The 21,574-nt window shown below is 42.9% G+C and overlaps 1 protein-coding gene across 8 annotated transcripts in view; it reads left to right on the top strand.

The window, feature by feature from the left end:
* The window catches only part of SEC11A (SEC11 homolog A, signal peptidase complex subunit), a 44,203-nt gene that overhangs the window by 20,939 nt on the left and 1,690 nt on the right, over positions 1-21,574 (top strand). For 7 of the 8 annotated variants that reach the window (XM_088789476.1, XM_088789473.1, XM_019743471.3 and 4 more), the window contains 3 exons: positions 3,700-3,809; positions 8,240-8,389; positions 16,232-16,351. In XM_088789476.1, the coding sequence (XP_088645602.1) occupies positions 3,700-3,809; positions 8,240-8,389; positions 16,232-16,351 (380 nt within the window). Of the gene's footprint in view, positions 1-3,699; positions 3,810-8,239; positions 8,390-16,231; positions 16,352-16,856; positions 16,895-21,574 lie in introns of all 8 variants that reach the window. The other variant, XM_019743470.3, reaches the window with a different exon arrangement.

Raw genomic sequence — 21,574 nt, 5'->3', positions numbered from 1 at the left:
GGTAAGGATTAAGGCCTTTACCTGCTACAGTTCCTAGGTCAGGGTTTAGTCTGGGAAGCAGAACCACTAAATATTGTGGAAATAAGGGATTTATTATAAGAATAAGATCTTACTCTATTGTGGGAGAAGCTGGATATGTAAGAGTCTAAAACTGAGAGAGAGAGAATCAGAGAAATGTCACTAACCAGATCTTCTGAACCACTGTTACGGGTGGACACATCCACGCTTGCCATGGAATCTGGGGCTGGATTTCACATCTGGCCAATGGAGAGGGATCACACCAAAGGAGCGAAAGTGGAAGGCTCTCCACTGGTCTGTTAGCCCGACAAGCTGGACGTCGAGCGGGGAGGGCAAGGGCGACCTGGGTTCTGCCAGGCCCCTAATGTCTGTCTCTCACCTCTCACCACCCCATGATGTGTAGTTGCTGCACCTGATTTGCTCAAGTGTTGCAAATAATTTTTATATCCATACCCATGATACTGTTGTGTAGTTTTCTTGTAATATCTTTGTCTGGTTTGGGTATCAGTAACGGGGGGACCATAGAATGAGATGGGAAATACTCCCTCTTCTGCAATTGTCTGCAATCTATAGATTCAATTTCTTTAATAGATATAGGTCTGTTTGGGTTACGTATTTCTTCTGTGAGCTTCAGTAGCTTGTTCTTTCAAGGACTGTATTGGTGTAAAGGTATTCATAATACTTGTTAGCCTTTTAATATTTGTATATTAACACAAATTAATATATAATTGCTCTAGTGATGTCACCTCATTCCTTCCTGATATTAGTAATTCATTTCTTCTCTTTTTTTTTCCTGATTAGTCTGGCCAGTTGATCGCAAAGAACCAATTTTTGGTTTGATTCATTTTCTTTATTGTTTTCTGTCTCATTTCTCCTCTTATTTTTAGTATTTCCTTTCTGTGTTACTTTGGGCTTCATTTGCTATTCCTAGTGTTTTTGGTAGAAGCTTGATTTGGGAAATCCACAAATATTTGGAAATTAAACAATGCATTTCTAAATAACCCATGGATCAAAGGAGAATCACAAGGGGAATTATAAAATATTTTAACTGAGTGTAAACAAAAATACAACATGTAATTTGAGGCCTTTACTGCTATAAAATTCCTCTACGTACTACTTTTAGGTGCATCCCCCAAATGCTAAATAAGAAAAAAATATATTTTATATTTACCAGCATATTATTCTCAGTGCTCTTCATTCCTCTCTAAAATCCAGATTTTGTTTGGTATTTTCCTTTTGCCTGGAGGACTTTTTAAAAACTTTTTTTTTTGGTATTATAGGTCTGTGCTCATGATGAATTTTAGTTTTTATGCGTTTGAAAAGGTTTTATTTTGCCTTCATGTGTGAAAGCAATTTCGCGGGACATAGAATTTTAGGTTGAAAGTTTTTATTTCAGTGCTTTCAAGAAGTCACATCCTTCCTGCCCCATGTGAACATTGAGCATTGTTCCATCTGCTCATTTTAGATGGTTCCTTTTCTCTCCCCTGTGTTAGCTGATCGTCTCTCAGCTGAGGACTGAGGAGACCCCTGCGGGTCGTTGTGTAGCTCTCGTTTCTGTGCTGTGCTGCAGCCTCTGTCCAGCTGCCTTCGCCTCCCCAAACTCCCAGTTCTTTATCCTCAAGTCAAGCAGACTTCCAGGCTCTGTCTGCATTTTCCCTTCGCTGTTGGTCCGGAAACTCTCCAGCCAATAAGTTGGGACAGTCGTAAGGTGGGACCATCGTAGGGCTCACCTTTGTTTCTCCTTTTTAAGGCATCACAGCCCTATTATGCTACCTGGACACAGTCACATGTCCAATGTCTGAAAACCGTTGTTTCATACATTTTGTCCAGTGTTTTAGCTATTTCAGGCAGGAACGTAAATTTGGTCCCTGGTTCTCCAGCTTGGCCCAGATGGCATCTTTTTGAAATTCATTTATGTTGTGTGTGTCAGTATTTCATATTTTTCTATTCCTGAGTAGTATTCTATTATGAAAATACTGCAATTTGTTTATTCATCTGTCAATGGACATTGTGTTTTTTTCCAATTTGAGGCTATTATGAATGAAGCTGCTGTACATGTGTTGTACAGGTATGTTTTCATATGTCAGCTGTTAAAACGAGGTTTTTTAAATGAAACTTGTCTTACTGTTATTGATATTCTATGCCTGTTTGACTATTCAGGCTTTTTTCTGTGGTTGTTATTTGAGATCCCCTCTGGGACCAGCAGTGACTTTATTGGGCCGCAGTAACAGTGTCTGTTCTGAACTTGCTTCCATTTTTCCAACACCATCAGTTTTACCTGTAGCTGCTGTCAGTGTGTCTGCCTCCCATATCCTAGCTTGTCATCACTTCTGTGAGTAGAAAGCCGGGGCATTGTGGTTATGGATCGATGAGTTTCTCAGTTTGAGGTCCTGAGACAAGTAGAATTTAAGACTGAGGCCAACTGCTCTTTCGTAGCTTTCAGACATTTTTGCTTCCATGGTCATTTCTGTCTTTGTTGAGATTACCGAAGTCTGACTGCTGTGAAAATACCCTGTCTGTTGAACTTCAAATGTCTCTTATGAGAATAGGAAGTATGATTGGTGTATGTGATAATTATAATAGATAAGTGAGCAGTACATAACGTTCAGATGATGGCCTGTTAAATGACAGTATTTAAAATTTCTGTCAGCTTTTATTTTGCTGAATTTTCTGTCCTAGGTTATGTCTCTTTAATCTACAACAGTCTCCCACCTTTATTTTCCTGATACTGAATTTTTGAAGACTAGAACGCTTGTCTTGTGGAATGTCCACATGCACATATATTTTTTAAAAGAACAAAAATTGAACTTACATTGTGTATATTTTTGAAACTTTTCTTTTTTTCACTTTGCAGTATTTTGTGAATGTCTTTTCAGGTTCACATTTTCAATGGTACATGTAAGGTTTTCCATGATCTGAGCTTAATCTGCTTTTCCAGATTTCTCTCAGTACTCTCCCCTACCATCTTTCCATTTCTTGTACCATCTGCCATGGTGTCCAGTCATCCCCTGTGCTTTTACTCATTATCCAGCCTTAGTCCCACACAGTTAGTTCATGTTATTTGCCTCACTTGAAATGCCTGTCTGATATTGCATCTGCTTATTCGAGTCATAGAATGTTACAGTTTATTAGGTAGTGGAAGTTTATTAAGACAGAAGGCTGGCCTTTGAGTCCTAACTATGTGACTGACAAACCGTATGTCTTTGGTAAAGTTACTTCCTCTCAGACTGTTTCCTCCACTAGAAAATGAAGGGTGAGGTTAAATGTCATTGAACAACCTGTGGTTAACAAGGGAGACCGAGTGTAGAAAAGGAAGTAGTAGAGGAGTCCAGAAGCAGAAGTTATCACTGTCGGCTGGTGGGTATCATGGCTGTGATAGAATTTAAGCTGAATGGTTGTGAAGCCCAAATGAAATAACTTAGGCGAAAGGTTCTGAGAATAATAACTTATCGTATAAATGTAACGTATATTGCAAACAAAATGCAGCAGGGTACTTGGGGTGAGAGAAGGAGGGCTGTCCTGCGATGCTGATGGTGTGATTATTACAGTGTTTAAAATCATGTCTCAGAACTTCAGCTGCCCTGATAGTGCTACTTGAAACTTGTAAATTGGTCCTACGCGCTGTTGTGTTCCTGGGTGGGGATCAACATGGATCTGATCTCTTCTCTTTTCTTCTTGCAGCTCTATTATCAAGTCCTAAATTTTGGAATGATTGTCTCCTCGGCACTAATGATCTGGAAGGGGCTAATGGTCATAACTGGAAGTGAAAGTCCAATTGTAGTGGTGCTCAGGTAACAATGAATTTTTCTTTTCAAGGCATTTCCATGCATGGCATTACTTGGGAGAAAAACTGAGATATGACTGTAGTATCATTGCTCTAGAAACTGCTCTTTCCCAGAACCTGTTCTGGAAGAAAATGAGTTACTGTTTCTCAGTTGTGAGACATTCTCAACCTTGGTAGGCACTTTCCATTCAAACCCAAAGGGCTTATGACTGCTCTATAAAACATGTACTATGTGACCTTTATTTATTTATTTATTTATTTTTAAGGTTTTTATTGGGGAAGGGGAACAGGACTTTATTGGGGAACAGTGTGTACTTTCAGGACTTTTTTTTCCTTCTTCCCTAAGTCAAGTTTTTGTCCTTTCAATCTTAGTTGTAGAGGGTGCTGTTCAGCTTCAAGTTGCTGTCCTTTCAGTCTTAGTTGTGGAGGGCGCAGCTCAGCTCCAGGTCCAGTTGCCGTTGCTAGTTGCAGGGGGCGAAGCCCACCATCCCTTCCGGGAGTCGAACCGGCAACCTTGTGGTTGAGAGGATGCACTCCAACCAACTGAGCCATCTGGGAGCTCAGCAGCAGCTCAGCTCAAGGTGCCGTGTTCAATCTTAGTTGCAGGGGGCACAGCCTACCATCCCTTGTGGGACTCGAGGGATTTGAACTGACAACCTTGTGGTTGAGAGCCCACTGGCCCATGTGGGACTCGAACCGGCAGCCTTCAGAGTTAGGAGCACGGATCTCTAACCGCCTGAGCCACTGGGCGGCCCCGTGACCTTTATTTTTGGCACATCTCTTAAGACAGCGTTTCAATGTACTTTATTTTCCTGAAGTTCTTCTGTCTTACGCTCTTCACTTTGATATGTCAGGGCTGATATTTAGTTGCTAGCTTTCTAGATTATATATCAACTCCAAATTAAGAGTGTTCCTGCAGTGTGTTCTCAGTGTCAGTACAGAAGCATCACTAATTATTTCCCTGTTTCCTGCTGACCTTTAAATATCACTTCTAAGTAGACTTCAGGAGTTTTGAAGATATTGATGCCATCTCTTCAAGTGACAAACTACTGAATTTTCTTTCCACTGCACTTCTTTCCCTGTCCCTGTATTCATACTCTTAGTGCCTTAAAAACCTAACTTACTAACTCATTTTTCGAGAATCACCAGTTGGTTATTTAATTGAATCCTTATAGTTCTGTCTTATTTGAGGTTTAATTATATAAGCTCTCTGAAATCTTTTCTGGAGATAATGGAGTATAAACACAAAATAAATGGAACCATTAACATTATCTAGAGTCTAGATAACAGTACGTTACTCTTAACAAGATGAATTTGACTCCTTCGTTGTCTGACGAGGATATATTTCCAGCAGCAAGTGGTTGGAGGCACTGGGTCTCCAGTGTCTTACTCGTACCTTACTCACACTCTTACCGTAGTTTCTAGTACTAATCAAATGCAACTGTGATTTTAGAGATCCAAAGAAATGTGGGGATTTTATTAGCTGGAAAGCACTTAACGTGCTCCGCTGGCAGTACAGAGACTTGGGTCTCTAGCTGTCATTTTCTCACTACAACCTCGTGCCACTCACTTACTCACTGACCCGTAGTTTCATCTATACAGTGAAGGCTAGACCGAGGTGATGTCAGAAGACCTTTGCAGTTCTAAAATGATGTGCCTAAGTTCCCACACAGTCTGGAATTCAGTGGAGAGCTTCAATTGGTGACCTGTTCAAACACTGACAAGGAGAAGCCACGCTAATTGGCAGCGTGGAGAAAAGGTGTAGAGAGAGGGCCCGGGGCGCTTCTTGTGGAGATTCTCCTGGGTTTATTTCAGATTGAGGTCCCTTCGGTGCACATGTTTAAGGACAATCTAACGACTGCTAAACGAGATGTTGGAGTGAATTAGACTAAGGACTTGCTCAACACATTGGTGGCCCTGAAAATAGTATAGTTTTGTGACAGCTGGAAAGTATTTTCAGTTCGGACTTAAAAGTGACGTTTGGATAACTTATTTGGTAGTGAGATTATTTATATACTAAACTTTACTGATTGCCAATGTGGTATAAAGAAAAGAAATGAAAAGAGACCAGGTTATATTAGAAAAGAATCTGGTTGAGACAGGAAGGAGTAGTCATTAGTGAAAGACAGTTCATGCAATTTGGGTGGCCAGATAGGTTTTATCTGGCTAGGGTTTCATGTCACTGCAAGGAATGTAATTTTTACCCAAACCAAGGGACGGGATGGGGGAGGGGGGTGACTGAAGGCTCATAACACCAGCATGGGTCAGGGAGCTGTGTCCTACACAACTAGACTGAGAAACAGCGGCTTGAACCGAATGGGGGGGAGGAGGGAGAAGGAGGGGAATGTTTTTTTAATCAGGAAAAAGTTAGTATATTTTTGTTATACGAAATGTTGAAAACATGCCCCCAAAAATCTAGATGAAGCTAAGTCACCCCTAGTTCTGGGATAGAATCACTATTAACATTTTTGTTTCATGTATGTTGTTTCTTACATAATTGAGGTAATTCCATATATGCATCCTTTTCTCTATTTTTTCCCCTTATCATTCTCGTGCTCATGTTTTTTAGGTTTTAAAGAGAAGTAAGCCTTTATGTTGTTTCACAAATAAACTGTGTTCATGTTTTTAATGACACTTTTAATAGTTGCCAAGGGTTCAATTATAAGTAAGAGCCTGGACAAACTGGTCTCCCAGTCTGCCTCCTCATCTTTTCCAGTTTTACTCCTTAATTCAGTACATATTTGAATGTCTTTTATATATTCTGTAGCTTATGCAGTGATGTTTCTTTTTTTAATTTAACTTTTTAAGTTTTTCATTGTTTTTTAATTCTTTGTTGAAGTGATGCAGATATGATTATGATATTCCCTGATTTAAATGGCAGATATGATTATGATACTCCCCGATTAAAATTCTAGCGTGGCTCAGAGGCAGTTTAGCACAGCGAGAGCGGGTTCTGTCGGACTCCCTTGGTTCAAATCTCACCTTTATCATTTTTTTAATTATTATTTATTACTTTAGATCTTTCTAAGCCTCAGTCTCCTTGTCTATAAAGTTGGGATAATAATAGTACAGTTGTTCTGAAGATAAAAAAAAAGACTTAGAATAGCGCTTTGTGCTCAATAAAGATGAGTCATTCAGCCAGAGCCACTCAGCTTTTATCTGTTTTTATCTGTTTTATTTATATGTAATCTTCAAGCAAGGATTTATCTTCAAGCAGGTGAACAAAGGATGGCACTGATGTTTAAAATCAATCAAAGAACTTGAAAACTATACAGCTAGACTACCCTCTGTAATATTTTCACCAAACACGTGTCCTATCTTCTGTCCGAACACCTTCTGAAAAAGGGAGCTCAACGCCCCATGAGGAACCTTAACAAAACTTTTAAGAATAAAAATGTACTGAAAATCCATCTTTCTAGAGGTCCCCAAATTTTGCTGTTGGAACCACCTTGGATCTTTACAAAATACTGATACCTTTCTCCCATCCCAGACATTCTGATTTAAATTGTTTGAGATATGACTTGGGTGTTGGGATTTTTAAAAATGTTTTCCAGGTGGTCCTAATGTTCAGCCAAGTTTGGGAACCACCGCCATGTTTCCTGTTTGTACAGAGGCCAGAGTCCTGAAACAGAAGTGTTTGGACGTTGTGTATTCCTGTCTTGAATTTTGTTCCCTGTCTATCCATTTGCCCCTTATACATCTATTTTTTTTGAAAGTTGGAGCTTGAGTTAGCACCAGTATCTTAGGATCTTTGAAGAATTTGGGATAGGGTAGAACAGGTGAGAGGTGAGAAGTTTGTCTTCAATAATTACCGTGGAATTGAATCCTTGCCTTGTTTCTGAAATCCTAGGCAAAAATGTCTGCCCTTGTCCTTGGTTTTCTTTCTTGTTTCTCTTTTTAAAATAAATAAGGTGATAACACAAGCATTATGTCTGTGGCTGACTGTTCTTTGACTTGATGAGCCGTTCTTCCTTCTTAATGGGTTGAAATCATAAGGTCATCTTGGTCTGTATCTTTCTAAATGGCAGGAGATGATCCAGTGCTCATTTGAATATTTGAATATATTTGGCGTTTTCAGATGAAGTGAGAATAAGGGCAGTGATTACAAAGTTCATTCTTTTATATTCCGTTTGTCACTTGAAATTTTAAAAGGTTAAGGAATTAGTAACATTGCCCTTTTCAATATTTAAGCTCCTTTGAATAGTAATGCTTGAAATGAAACTAGTTAATGAATGCTAATAACTAAAGAAACCTTTAGTATAACTCATTAGGATGAAGAAACCATTTTTTATGAACAATACACATTTATGTCAGTGTATGTGGTTAAGATACTGAGTTTACGCCGAAGTTGATACTTTTGTTGAATATCTAATTTTGAAAGCAAATTTAATCTCAGACTTTCTGTTTTTTGCTATTCTATTCTTCTTTCCCTCCCAGTGGCAGCATGGAACCTGCATTTCATAGAGGAGATCTTCTCTTTCTAACAAATCGAGTTGAAGATCCCATACGAGTGGGAGAAATTGTTGTTTTTAGGATAGAAGGAAGAGAGATTCCTATAGTTCACCGAGTCTTGAAGATCCATGAAAAGTATGTGCAAACTGTATCTTCTCTGTTTTAAAGTATTTTTATGTTTTAGTGTCTATAGCATTTAATTTTGATAGCCTACAGATTAAAGAGGGTAGGAAACTCCTAGGTCTGTCTTCCAATCCATTTTTATGGACTCCTGAAGGCTTGGTGAGCATTTGGAAAACTACATCGTTATTTATTAGTTCATTTATTTCCCTGGATGTTTTTCTTGGTTCCCTTCCCCTTCTCAACCAGATCCGTAACCCTATGTATTCCAAAGCAGTCAACAACTTCCTGGGCCTCCGTACCTGTGTCAGAACGTCCCTTGCAGGTGACATGGGTCCTCTCCCTGGGGGACTCCTGGTCACTGAGAGCAACTTCATCATCAGTCACGTCAAGAAGCAGAAGACATTTTGCCTGACACTTCCTCCCTCATGAGTCACTCTTGCAGTGTCACGCGACCCGCCTTCTGCTGTGGTCCCTGAGCCTCTGAGGTGGAGGAGCATAGTGGTCACTTGCCGTGACATTAGTTGTCCGCACTGTATGCAAGGCCGCAGCAGCAGTGTATTGTGCTGTACGTATGTATAGCAGCACTGTGTGTAACTCCCCAAATGATGTAAAGCTTGATCCCACGTAGACTCTTCTGATACAATGGAGGAGGCAGCCTGCATCTGTAAAAAAAAACTCTGTAAGGCAATCTAACAGACATTTCAAATAAGAATACAGTTATTAACTTGTTCAAATTCTGAAGACAATTTCTAAAATCTAAGGTATTTTAAGTATCGACTGTTGCATTTTAGAATTAGAAAAGACCCATGTAAAAGAAACCTTGAGAATCACCTGCAGGTGGAGGTGAGGCATGCCAATGAGCAAACAGTTTCACCTCTCTGGTTCTCAGTTTCCCTATCTGTAATACAAAGAGGTTCAGGAAAATGAACGGTAAGATCGCTCTGCGTTCTAAGCCTGTGTTCCCCTGTCCAGCCACATATTCCTCCGCCCCTCCCTTCCAACTCTAGTATTTCTAGTTAAGGAAAATGTTGAGAAGGGAAGGAAAGAAAGAAATGAAGGGAAAAGGAGGCATCCTGGAGGACACATGGGGCAATGAAACGGTGGGGTTGATTTAGGTTCTTGAGTATGCAGAAGCCTAAATAAATATTATTTTATTCTCACCACACTCGAAAGTAGTTTATCTTCTCCACCTAAAGAAGAGGCAACTGCCAGTTGCTGCTTTTTCAAAATCCCTCTTTGAAAATCCCTCGTTTAGAAGAGTTCTTTCTTCGTTGGTGAAATAAAGATTTGACAGGTTTTTTTTCAGATTTGAGTATATATTTTGAAAGATGATGATTTTTCGATGGCATTTTATTATTGACTAGGAAGGAATAACTTAATTTTGTTAGGAATCTGTTTTCGAATTGTGAAGGTTTATTCAGCACAGGTAGTATTTTCCAGAGTCTTAGAATGGATTTATGTTGTTTATTCTCAGCACTGCCTGTTGTGAACAAAGCAGAACCCACTTTCCCCTGAATTTATCAGAGAAAATCAAATTAAACCCAGGCCCTGCTTTCGTAGAGAAGAAATTATCCATTTTTATGTGTGATCCTTTGAAATTGAGTGGTATTTTTCCTTTTCTTTTTTTTAAACAGTTTACCCTGTTTCAGGGCAGGTTCATTGGCAGATGTTATATCAACTACAGATTCCTTCCATGTAAAAAATAATTTTTAACGGAAATCTGAAACCTGTACGTACTTATAATCTGGGGGTTTCAGTGATTTATTTTAGACTCTTGAGATGCCTTCAATTGCGTGCCCATTTAAATAATATCCTTAATATTCTGTTAATATTTTGAAGTTTCCAGTATCCTTTTTTTTTTTGAGAGAGAGACTAAAATGCTTGGTTGTAATAATCATTAGATTTGAGAGTATGAATACTGTTTTTAAATGTGGAACCAAATAACAACCAAAATAAATTAGGTTTGGTAGCCAGTGCGTCCTGAATGTCTTCAGACTGGTTTCTGCACTGTTACTCATTTCTTTCATAAGACATAAAATCCTGGAGAGTGTTTGAGATCTTGTTTCCCAGCATATGTCGTCAGTATGGCTCAAATAAACTTATAAAAATTTTGAGAAGAAAATTTAAAAAAAGGGAAAAAAATCCTGAGCTGTAAGAAGAATAGGAGTAGGAATTGTTCAGCTGCCTCTCTTGTCTCGCTCCTCTTCTCCTTCTTCACCTGCTCCTCCTCTCCTTCACCTGCTCCTCCTCTCCTTCACCTGCTCCTCCTCTCCTTCACCTGCTCCTCCTCTCCTTCTTCACCTGCTCTTCTCCTTCACCTGCTCCTCCTCTCCTTCACCTGCTGCTCCTCTTCTCCACCTGCTCCTCCTCTCCTTCACCTGCTCCTCCTCTCCTTCTTCACCTGCTCTTCTCCTTCACCTGCTCCTCCTCTCCTTCACCTGCTGCTCCTCTTCTCCACCTGCTCCTCCTCTCCTTCACCTGCTCCTCCTCTCCTTCACCTGCTCCTCCTCTCCTTCACCTGCTCCTCCTCTTCTCCACCTGCTCCTCCTCTCCTTCACCTGCTCCTCCTCTTCTCCTTCACCTGCTCCTCCTCTCCTTCACCTGCTCCTCCTCTCCTTCACCTGCTCCTCCTCTCCTTCACCTGCTCCTCCTCTCCTTCTTCACCTGCTCTTCTCCTTCACCTGCTCCTCCTCTCCTTCACCTGCTGCTCCTCTTCTCCACCTGCTCCTCCTCTCCTTCACCTGCTGCTCCTCTTCTCCACCTGCTCCTCCTCTCCTTCACCTGCTCCTCCTCTTCTCCTTCACCTGCTCCTCCTCTCCTTCACCTGCTCCTCCTCTCCTCCTTCACCTGCTCCTCCTCTTCTCCTTCACCTGCTCCTCCTCTTCTCCTTCACCTGCTCCTCCTCTCCTTCACCTGCTCCTCCTCTCCTCCTTCACCTGCTCCTCCTCTCCTCCTTCACCTGCTCCTCCTCTCCTTCACCTGCTCCTCCTCTCCTCCTTCACCTGCTCCTCCTCTCCTTCACCTGCTCCTCCTCTCCTCCTTCACCTGCTCCTCCTCTCCTTCACCTGCTCCTCCTCTCCTTCACCTGCTCCTCCTCTCCTTCACCTGCTCCTCCTCTCCTTCACCTGCTCCTCCTCTCCTCCTTCATCTGCTCCTCCTCTCCTTCACCTGCTCCTCCTCTTCTCCACCTGCTCCTCCTCTCCTCCTTCATCTGCTCCTCCTCTCCTTCACCTGCTCCTCCTCTCCTCCTTCACCTGGTCCTCCTCTCCTCCTTCACCTGCTCCTCCTCTCCTCCTTCACCTGCTCCTCCTCTCCTCCTTCACCTGCTCCTCCTCTCCTCCTTCATCTGCTCCTCCTCTCCTTCACCTGCTCCTCCTCTCCTCCTTCACCTGGTCCTCCTCTCCTCCTTCACCTGCTCCTCCTCTCCTTCACCTGCTCCTCCTCTCCTTCACCTGCTCCTCCTCTCCTTCACCTGCTCCTCCTCTCCTCCACCTGCTCCTCCTCTCCTTCACCTGCTCCTCCTCTCCTTCACCTGCTCCTCTTCGCCTCCTTCACCTGCTCCTCCTCTCCTCCTTCACCTGCTCCTCCTCTTCTCCTTCACCTGCTCCTCCTCTCCTCCTTCACCTGCTCCTCCTCTCCTTCACCTGGTCCTCCTCTCCTCCTTCACCTGCTCCTCTCCTCCTTCACCTGCTCCTCCTCTCCTCCTTCACCTGCTCCTCCTCTCCTCCTTCACCTGCTCCTCCTCTCCTCCTTCACCTGCTCCTCCTCTCCTTCACCTGCTCCTCCTCCTCTCCTTCACCTGCTCCTCCTCTCCTCCTTCACCTGCTCCTCCTCTCCTTCACCTGCTCCTCCTCTCCTTCACCTGCTCCTCCTCTCCTTCACCTGCTCCTCCTCTCCTCCTTCACCTGCTCCTCCTCCTCTCCTTCACCTGCTCCTCCTCTCCTTCACCTGCTCCTCCTCTCCTCCTTCACCTGCTCCTCCTCTCCTCCTTCACCTGCTCCTCCTCTCCTCCTTCACCTGCTCCTCCTCTCCTCCTTCACCTGCTCCTCCTCTCCTTCACCTGGTCCTCCTCTCCTCCTTCACCTGCTCCTCTCCTCCTTCACCTGCTCCTCCTCTCCTCCTTCACCTGCTCCTCCTCTCCTCCTTCACCTGCTCCTCCTCTCCTCCTTCACCTGCTCCTCCTCCTTCACCTGCTCCTCCTCTTCTCCTTCATCTGCTCCTCCTCTCCTTCACATGCTCCTCCTCTCCTCCTTCACCTGCTCCTCCTCTCCTCCTTCACCTGCTCCTCCTCTCCTTCACCTGCTCCTCCTCTCCTTCACCTGCTCCTCCTCTCCTCCTTCACCTGCTCCTCCTCCTCTCCTTCACCTGCTCCTCCTCTCCTCCTTCACCTGCTCCTCCTCTCCTCCTTCACCTGCTCCTCCTCTCCTCCTTCACCTGCTCCTCCTCTCCTTCACCTGCTCCTCCTCTCCTCCTTCACCTGCTCCTCCTCTCCTCCTTCACCTGCTCCTCCTCTCCTCCTTCACCTGCTCCTCCTCTCCTCCTTCACCTGCTCCTCCTCTCCTCCTTCACCTGCTCCTCCTCTCCTCCTTCACCTGCTCCTCCTCTCCTCCTTCACCTGCTCCTCCTCTCCTTCACCTGCTCCTCCTCCTCTCCTTCACCTGCTCCTCCTCTCCTCCTTCACCTGCTCCTCCTCTCCTCCTTCACCTGCTCCTCCTCTCCTCCTTCACCTGCTCCTCCTCTCCTCCTTCACCTGCTCCTCCTCTCCTCCTTCACCTGCTCCTCCTCTCCTTCACCTGCTCCTCCTCCTCTCCTTCACCTGCTCCTCCTCTCCTCCTTCACCTGCTCCTCTCCTCCTTCACCTGCTCCTCCTCTCCTTCACCTGCTCCTCCTCTCCTTCACCTGCTCCTCCTCTCCTTCACCTGCTCCTCCTCTCCTCCTTCACCTGCTCCTCCTCTCCTCCTTCACCTGCTCCTCCTCTCCTTCACCTGCTCCTCCTCCTCTCCTTCACCTGCTCCTCCTCTCCTCCTTCACCTGCTCCTCCTCTCCTCCTTCACCTGCTCCTCTCCTCCTTCACCTGCTCCTCCTCTCCTTCACCTGCTCCTCCTCTCCTTCACCTGCTCCTCCTCTCCTCCTTCACCTGCTCCTCCTCTCCTTCACCTGCTCCTCCTCCTCTCCTTCACCTGCTCCTCCTCTCCTCCTTCACCTGCTCCTCCTCTCCTCCTTCACCTGCTCCTCTCCTCCTTCACCTGCTCCTCCTCTCCTTCACCTGCTCCTCCTCTCCTTCACCTGCTCCTCCTCTCCTCCTTCACCTGCTCCTCCTCTCCTTCACCTGCTCCTCCTCTCCTCCTTCACCTGCTCCTCCTCTCCTTCACCTGCTCCTCCTCTCCTTCACCTGCTCCTCCTCTCCTCCTTCACCTGCTCCTCCTCCTCTCCTTCACCTGCTCCTCCTCTCCTCCTTCACCTGCTCCTCCTCCTCTCCTTCACCTGCTCCTCCTCTCCTCCTTCACCTGCTCCTCCTCTTCTCCACCTGCTCCTCCTCTCCTTCACCTGCTCCTCCTCTCCTCCTTCACCTGCTCCTCCTCTTCTCCACCTGCTCCTCCTCTCCTCCTTCACCTGCTCCTCCTCCTCTCCTTCACCTGCTCCTCCTCTCCTCCTTCACCTGCTCCTTCTCTCCTCCTTCACCTGTACGGTGCATTTGTAAATTTGTAAATATCAAATAAAGCTTTTTTTTCATATGTTGACTCTTTATCTTATGAACATTCTTATTATTATGTGTATTTTTACACATGATGTTGCATAAAATTGCAAAATACAGAAAACAAAATCCCATATAATCCTAGCACCCAGAGAGAATGTTAAATTTTGGGTAATTTTCTTTTTGTTTTATAAATGTACTGTATAGCTTGTCTTTAACCATCTATTAAGTGCTCATTTCCTTCCTCCTACCATCACAGTATGATGGTTGAATTAAGTTGTAAGTGCGTTGAACTCCTTGGAGGTAGATGATACTAAATATTTGGTCCCTGTGCCAGCAAGGGAACAGTCCTATATAAACGTGTCAGCAGTCAGTGTTTGGGACCTAGGATTGGGAAGTGCTGGGGTGGGTTAAGAGCAGCTCTCATGGGAGCTGGCTGCCACCAGAGCATTTTGTTCCACTATTAAGTAGATGGAGAGCTATACTTTTTCAAGCAGCAATTGTGGTCTCTCCTGACTGTGTCACAGAGGTGGGAAATGGGTATGTTTGTTTGTTTGGTTGGTTGTTTGGCTAATCAAGTCTTTGGGAATAGCCCAGATCTCCTGTGGCATCCCTTTTCTTTCCTGGAGTGTTTCCCATTTCCCAGGCTTTCCTCATATTTGATTTTACTTTTTTGCCTCTGTGAGGCTGCTGTTACTTTCACAGTGGAATTGACTCTCCTTCCTGCTGCTCCTGACTTTCACTCTTGCATAGCCCCTCTTGGCACCTGTCCTCTTAGCCTCCAGCAGCCTGAGACATTCTTTCACTTCTGAGGTGTCAGCTGCCGATTATTTTTCTCTGTATATATTTGCATTTTTTCTTACGGGAATCTCATTTTTAATGTGACTGTTTCCACCTAACTGTTCCTGGTGTTTGCAACACCTCCCAATTTAGTTTCATCTGCAGATTTAGTGTCTAATGAGCCAGTTTCTGGCTTAGCCTCTAAGTGGATATTAGTGGATATCAACTGGAGTCTGAAGCTAATTTTTCTTTCTAGTTTAGTGGTTAACCCAAACTCACTTGAATTAATTTTAACATAGTCTTTGTCAACTGTAAAATGCACTTTGCTTTCAATTAAATTTTAAAGTGACTAGAAACCTCATGGTTCTGTAGTAGAATTAAACCAATAATTTTTTGATTGAGTAAGATGATGTTATTTTTGCTTTTATTTTATTTTTTAAGTATGTTGACTTTCTAATGCATAAAAGTAGATAAAACAATACAGTAAACTCCCATGTACCTATCACCCAGTCCCAATAATTATTAATCTATGGCCAATTCTGCCCCACCTACACTACCACCTCTTCCCCCTCTCCTGCCTTTGTTTTGAATCAAATCCTAGATATCATGTCATGTCATATGTAAATATTTCAGTAAATAGCTATGAGACATAATCAGCTTTTCAAAAATATAACTACAGTTAGTATGGCTATTCCTTAAAAAAAATGAATAATCATTCCTTTGTATTAAGCTTCCAATCTTTGTTCAAATTCCCAATTGTGTCATAACTTTTTTTAACAGTTTATTTGAATCCAGATTCAAATAAATTCCTCGGTTGCAATTGGTTGACAGGCTTTATATGTTTTTTATTTAATGTCTAAATTCCTTCTCCATCTTTCTTTGTTCCTTGCAACTTATTGGTTGAAGAAACTGGGTCATTCTGTAGTTTCCCAGAGTCTTTGTTTTGCTGATTATATCCAGTGGGATAGTTTAGTGTGTTCCTTTGCTCTTTGTATTTCCAGAAAATTGGTGGTTTGTGTTTATTTCAATATAAAAATGAGATTATGCTGTACATGCTATTTTGTAATCTTTTCTTCACTGAATACAATCTGTATGCTATTCCAGTGTCATTAAATTCTCTTCTACTACATTGTACTTAATGCTTACACAGAATTTCAACTCCTATTTCAATGTTTGACTTTTAGCTTGTTTCCCGTTTCTTCCCTGTTGCAAACTACACAGCTGTGAACATCCTTTTAGTTAAATAAATAATTATTTTAATATTAGGAATAAGGATAAAATGCCACAGTTCCACAGGAATTTTTGGTTAATGAGCAAATTTTGTGCTTTCAAATGGTATGAAGGTATTTGATGACTTGGGTTTCCCTCACTCTTTTAAGGCAAAATGGACACATCAAGTTTTTGACCAAAGGAGATAATAATGCGGTTGATGATCGAGGCCTCTATAAGCAAGGGCAACACTGGCTAGAGAAAAAAGATGTCGTGGGCAGAGCCAGGGGGTAAGTATGGAGGGGGGCATTTGCTGAGTTTTTCATGGCCCTCTCAGTCGTGTTGTCTGATCATACACGTTGAATATAATGGGTCAGTCCTGGTTCCACCAACTCATCTTGTTGTATCCTTTGCAAAAGTCTGTCTGAAACGTCAGGTAGACTGCTCCACAGCGGAGGAAACGGCACAATAAAAGAATGGAATGTGAGTGATGAGACGGTGAATTGGAGTAACCTTTTAAAAAATGCTTTGTTTATTTAATTCATTCAAGAAATGTTCTTGGGCACCTCTCCTGTACTCCGGTGTCTGTACTATGCTAGGCTCTGGGGAGCCAGAGCAGTGTTACTCCTGCTTCATGGAACTTACAGTTCTCAGGCATTTACCGAGTCAGCAACTTAAAGTCTTCAACTATATTCATTTTATCCTGGTAATTTATTCCATCCTGTTATATTTCTAGTCTTGAAATTATTGAGGGCGAATGAAATTAAAGAGTTATATTAAGCCTGTTTATTTCAGATTGTATCAAGAGAGCAGATCAGTGGAGGACAGGAATTGTAAGTTATTGGTACAAGTATGGGATTATAACTGCCTTCTTGTTATTAATAGTATTAACAATAACTCACATTTATTAGGGCTTACTATGTGCCGGACACTTATTCTAGGTGCTTTACAATTATTACCTCATTTTAACCTCAGAACAACCCTAATGTTTCCATTCTACAGATGAGGAAACAGACGAATTAGGTTGCGTATTACTAAGGTCACACTGATGGTGACAAGTGGCTGGCTGGCTCCGGAGCCCACCTTCCTAACCATCAAACCAAGATTACTGGCATACCACTTCTGAACCGGGTAGCTGCTGGTTGTCACTATGTAGGTGCCAATGGCAGGCACTCCGACCACTGTCAGCACATCTCCTCCTCCTTTCTGACGTAGGACGTACTCTGTGGATTCAGAGGGATTCTGTTAGCGAACAGGCCACCACACTGAGGGACTCACTTCCTACAGAGAAGCATGTGCGAGTTACTGAGTGGAAGCTGCCTCCGTTACAGCACAAGAGAGGCTCAGTCTGGGGCCAGAGAGATCGGATCAGAACAAGCATGCAAGTGGTGTGTCTCCTGCAGAGCTGGGATTTTGTGCCTCCAGTTCAGGGGAACTTCATTTCCTATCAGAGCCAAACACACCTTTAGAATCCAAATTAGCTCATCAGTGCTTCTGAGAAATCATTGTCCCATCTCCCTCAGTTCCCAAGAATAACTTATAATTATTCACTCATGAACCTCTTCGAGTCTTTTTGTTTTTCCTTTGATTGTAAATGTACAGATTCATGTAGAAACATAAGGAAATAGTCATCAAAAAGTCAAGTCACTTCTCTCCTTCTGTTTCCCTTCCATAAATATTTAACTTTTTGATGTATGATTTTTTTAGCCTTTCTAAAGATGCAGAGGTTAAAATGTACATTCATGTATACATAATAAGCACGTTTTGTGTATGGTGAAACAGTGGTCACCACTGTTTATAACCTTTTTTCACCCCCCAGGGTTATTATTAATAGTATCTTTGCAAATCAAAAGATTGATCTCCATGTTGTCTTTTTCAAAGCTGTGTGCTATTCCACTGTATGGAGAGACTATTGATGTATTTTTATTTGGACGACGTCCCATTGATGGACGCTCTGACTGTTGCCATTGTTTTAATTGTGGACGACGTTGTGATGAGCGTCCCTGTCGTATATCTCAGTGCCTCTCCCAGTCCTTCCTTCACAGTAAATTCTCAGAAGTGTGATAACTGGGTGAAACGTGCATGTTTTAAAGCTTCTGACAAATGTTGCCAGGCTGCTTTATTTATACTCCTACCGGTATAGCAGTGTTTCTTTATCTGGATCTCGGTTCTTAGGTGTTGAATGCAGCTCTCTCTGCTCACTCTGGCCTCTTGTTTGGGTAAAAGATGCATCGTCCTATGAAAGGGTGAAGGAGCCAGGCTTTCACTCAAGTAACTTATCTTTCTGAAGGATTTGAAAAATCCCAAACGATATGCAGTGTTATTTCTAAAATTCCAAAATGGAAGATAATAGACCCTTCTGTGGCTTTTAATTAAAAAATGTAATAGCCTGGTACTCTCTGAATTAGGTAACTTTCCAGGAAGTATGAACATCGTAGCACAAACAGCAGGAGCACAGGATCTTAACTGGACAAATTCACTTTCCCTTAATTATACCACCATTTGCCTTGACACATAATGGGGCATCGCACCTCCTTTTGTGGAAATTGTGTTTATAAAACCCTAAACTGATATTTCAAAGTCAGACTGTGCCCTGATGTTGAGAATAGAACTTCTCTGCACATTGTTCTGTGACTGGTACAAATGTCTTTATGCATTTAAAACAATTTTCTTTTCAAACAGCTGCACACTAAAAAATTTTACACTGAGGCCTAAGGCCCTAAATAAAACACGTTATAAATTTTTTGTTGAAATGGGGTATAAAATTCACTATTTTTAAGTGTAGAATTCATTGGGCTTTGTTATATTCACAAAGTGGTGTAACCATCACTGCTGTCTAATTCCAGAACGTTTCCACAGCCCAGAAAGAAAACTACTCATTTGCAGTCGCTCCCCATCCCCTTCTCCCTGCAGCCCCCAGCAACCACTAATCTACTTTCTGTCTCTATGGATTGCCTGTTCTGGACATTTTATATAGAACCTTACAATATACGTTCTTTCGTGTGTGGCTTCTTTCATGTAGCATAATGTGTTCAAAGTTCATTCATGTTGTAACATGTAACAAAAACAGTTTTAGAAAATGAAACTAATACTGAATCAACTAAGTATTTAATAGGAATGATTCTTTCTAAATTCAAGGAGTTGAAAGACACTAGACCAGGGGTGTCCAAACTTTTTTCAACGTTTTTCACCAAGGGCCATATGCAGTAAAATACACAAACAGCCCAGCCACTTACTCGAGGTGAAGTACGTATTGCCTCACCTGGTTTATTTAAGTAAACTAAATACATTTCTGGAATTTGCTGCGGGCCAATTAAAAATGGATTGTGGGCCGCAGTTTGGACACCCCTGCACTAGAGGGTCTGTTAGTCAAAGAAGAGTAGAGAGCAACAGGAGAACAGAATGAAAGCTGGCAGATCAGGGGATAGAGAAATACTGACAGTGGAAAGAGAGGAAATAAAAACATAAGGAAAGAGCAGAGTAATTGGGCTCTCTGCTGACTGAAGTCAGTTTCACGCAAGAGGCTTTTAAAATGTACTTTTTACTGAATTTGAAGCGGGTCATTTTGGGACAGAAACAATGATCCTTTGTAAGTTAGCTACTGGGTCCAAACTTCCCAGACACAGACCCCTTTTAACAGCTGACGAGTATTCTCTCCCAGTAGGTAGTTCTCCCTCCTGAGGCTACATCCTCAGCAGCACGTCAATCCCAGAACACCCACGACATGTATATACCCACACTCTGCCTTCTAGATGGTAACTTGGCCCAGGCTGGTGTTGGAGTTGGCTTTGTGGGTGGCATTTGTTTTACTTATTTTAAATCTTCTGCTTATCGTGAACTCTGCTTTAGCAGACTTCATCTGAGCAGGGGAGGAAAACAGTGCAACTGACTTGAATTTCAGGTGACTGATGATAGCTTTCTGCGCTCTCTACTATCTCCGTCCATGCAGGGAAGTGGTGATACCGATAACTCAAGTCTTTTCTTTGACTCTGGACTGCTTGTCCTATTCTGGCAGCCTTCTGTTTTGCTTGTATTATCCTACAGATCAAGGTGTCTCCTTGTCACTCATGGTGGCAAGGGAAAACCAGCCTTAGGGGGGAAATGTTTCCATGGATAACTCACAAGCAGACTTTGTGATTCTTGGGAGCCAAAAGTTGTGGTTCTTGTGAGTATAGATATTGCGCAGAGGTAACAGCAGAAGTCTCTGCCCATGAGAATGGCTGCTGATGGGTCATCAGATCAGAATTAGCAGATATTGTCTTAACAGAAATCACGGATACTCTTAGAGCTTTTAATCTGCATTTTACTGCCAGGCACTGGCCTTTATGTTCTTAAAGTAGATGACAGAGCTAAGCTGTTGCTCACTGAAAGCTGTTGCTTTTATGAAGGTGCTATAAATGAGACAAAAGAGATAGCAGAGTTATTACATTAAAAAGAAAAATATGTGTATTAAAAATGTAGAGAGCATCTATAGCCATATTGGTCTAGAAACGTTAAACATTTTTTTCCATTTGTACAGGGGTAATGCACTGTATTACGTATGTAAGGTCTTATCTACATGAGTTTGAGTACAGACACTAATATTTTCTAAATAATGAAGAAAGAAAAGAAAACAGAGAGAGAGGCTCTATCCACCCTCCTAGACCTTAGCTGTGCCGACCTGTAGTGACTGTTACTTTCAGCTCTCAGAGGCCCAAAGGCTTGAATCTAAAGTGTGGGCCCTGAGAGGGGGTAATGTTTGCCGCCACATGCCTGTCCCATGCATCTCACTTGCTCGAGCTGTGCTGCTTGTATTTCGGTGTGCAGAAAAGTCATTTGGGTCCCACCTTCCAGAGATGCTCTGACTCAGTAAATCTGGGGAAGATACAGCGAGCTGCAAGTGATTCTGACAACGGAGGTCTAAGTTTTTAAGAAATATCAACCTATGGAATGGGAGTTAGGAGAGAGGGGGAGAGAGAGATGGGTCTAGGTAATGCTGTCAGAAGGGAAAGGGGCAGGACAGGGTGACGACAGGAGACCGGAAGTAAGTGGAGTTCTTGAAAGGAAGTGAAATGTACCAAAGACCAAACTTCTGTTTTTCAAGTTGGCCTCAGGCTTTTATAGGGGAGGTAATTTCTGTTTGTGCACCTTTGGCATGGTGCAGAGGTTGTGGATGTTCTGAATAAAAGTATCTGGGCTATTTTAAAGTATGCAAAGGTCAGTCTCCACTTCAGCCAACCTCCCTTCTCCGGGACAGGCTCTAGGACCATATCACCCAGGCAGCTCGAGTCCAGTGCTGTTTCCTCGCACATCCGTGGTACCCTGCTATCTTTCTCGATCTGCCCTGAATTCTTACGATGTTGACGAGTCTTTTGTGTTGAGAGGAGAAGTGAAGTCCTGGGAGAAAATGAGATCCCCAAGGGAAAGAGGAAAGAAGAGGCCTGGACATTCAAGCATTCAGTCAGGCAGGATTTACCAGATGTCCGCTGTGTGTGGGGTGTTAGGTTTGGTGTGAAGATACAGTGGGGAACAAG

The sequence above is a fragment of the Rhinolophus sinicus genome, chromosome 13, assembly GCF_057876585.1.
Source record: "Rhinolophus sinicus isolate RSI-liver-muscle chromosome 13, RSI-T2T, whole genome shotgun sequence".
Lineage (NCBI taxonomy): Eukaryota > Metazoa > Chordata > Mammalia > Chiroptera > Rhinolophidae > Rhinolophus > Rhinolophus sinicus.
This window is presented reverse-complemented; position numbering and strand designations above follow the sequence as displayed.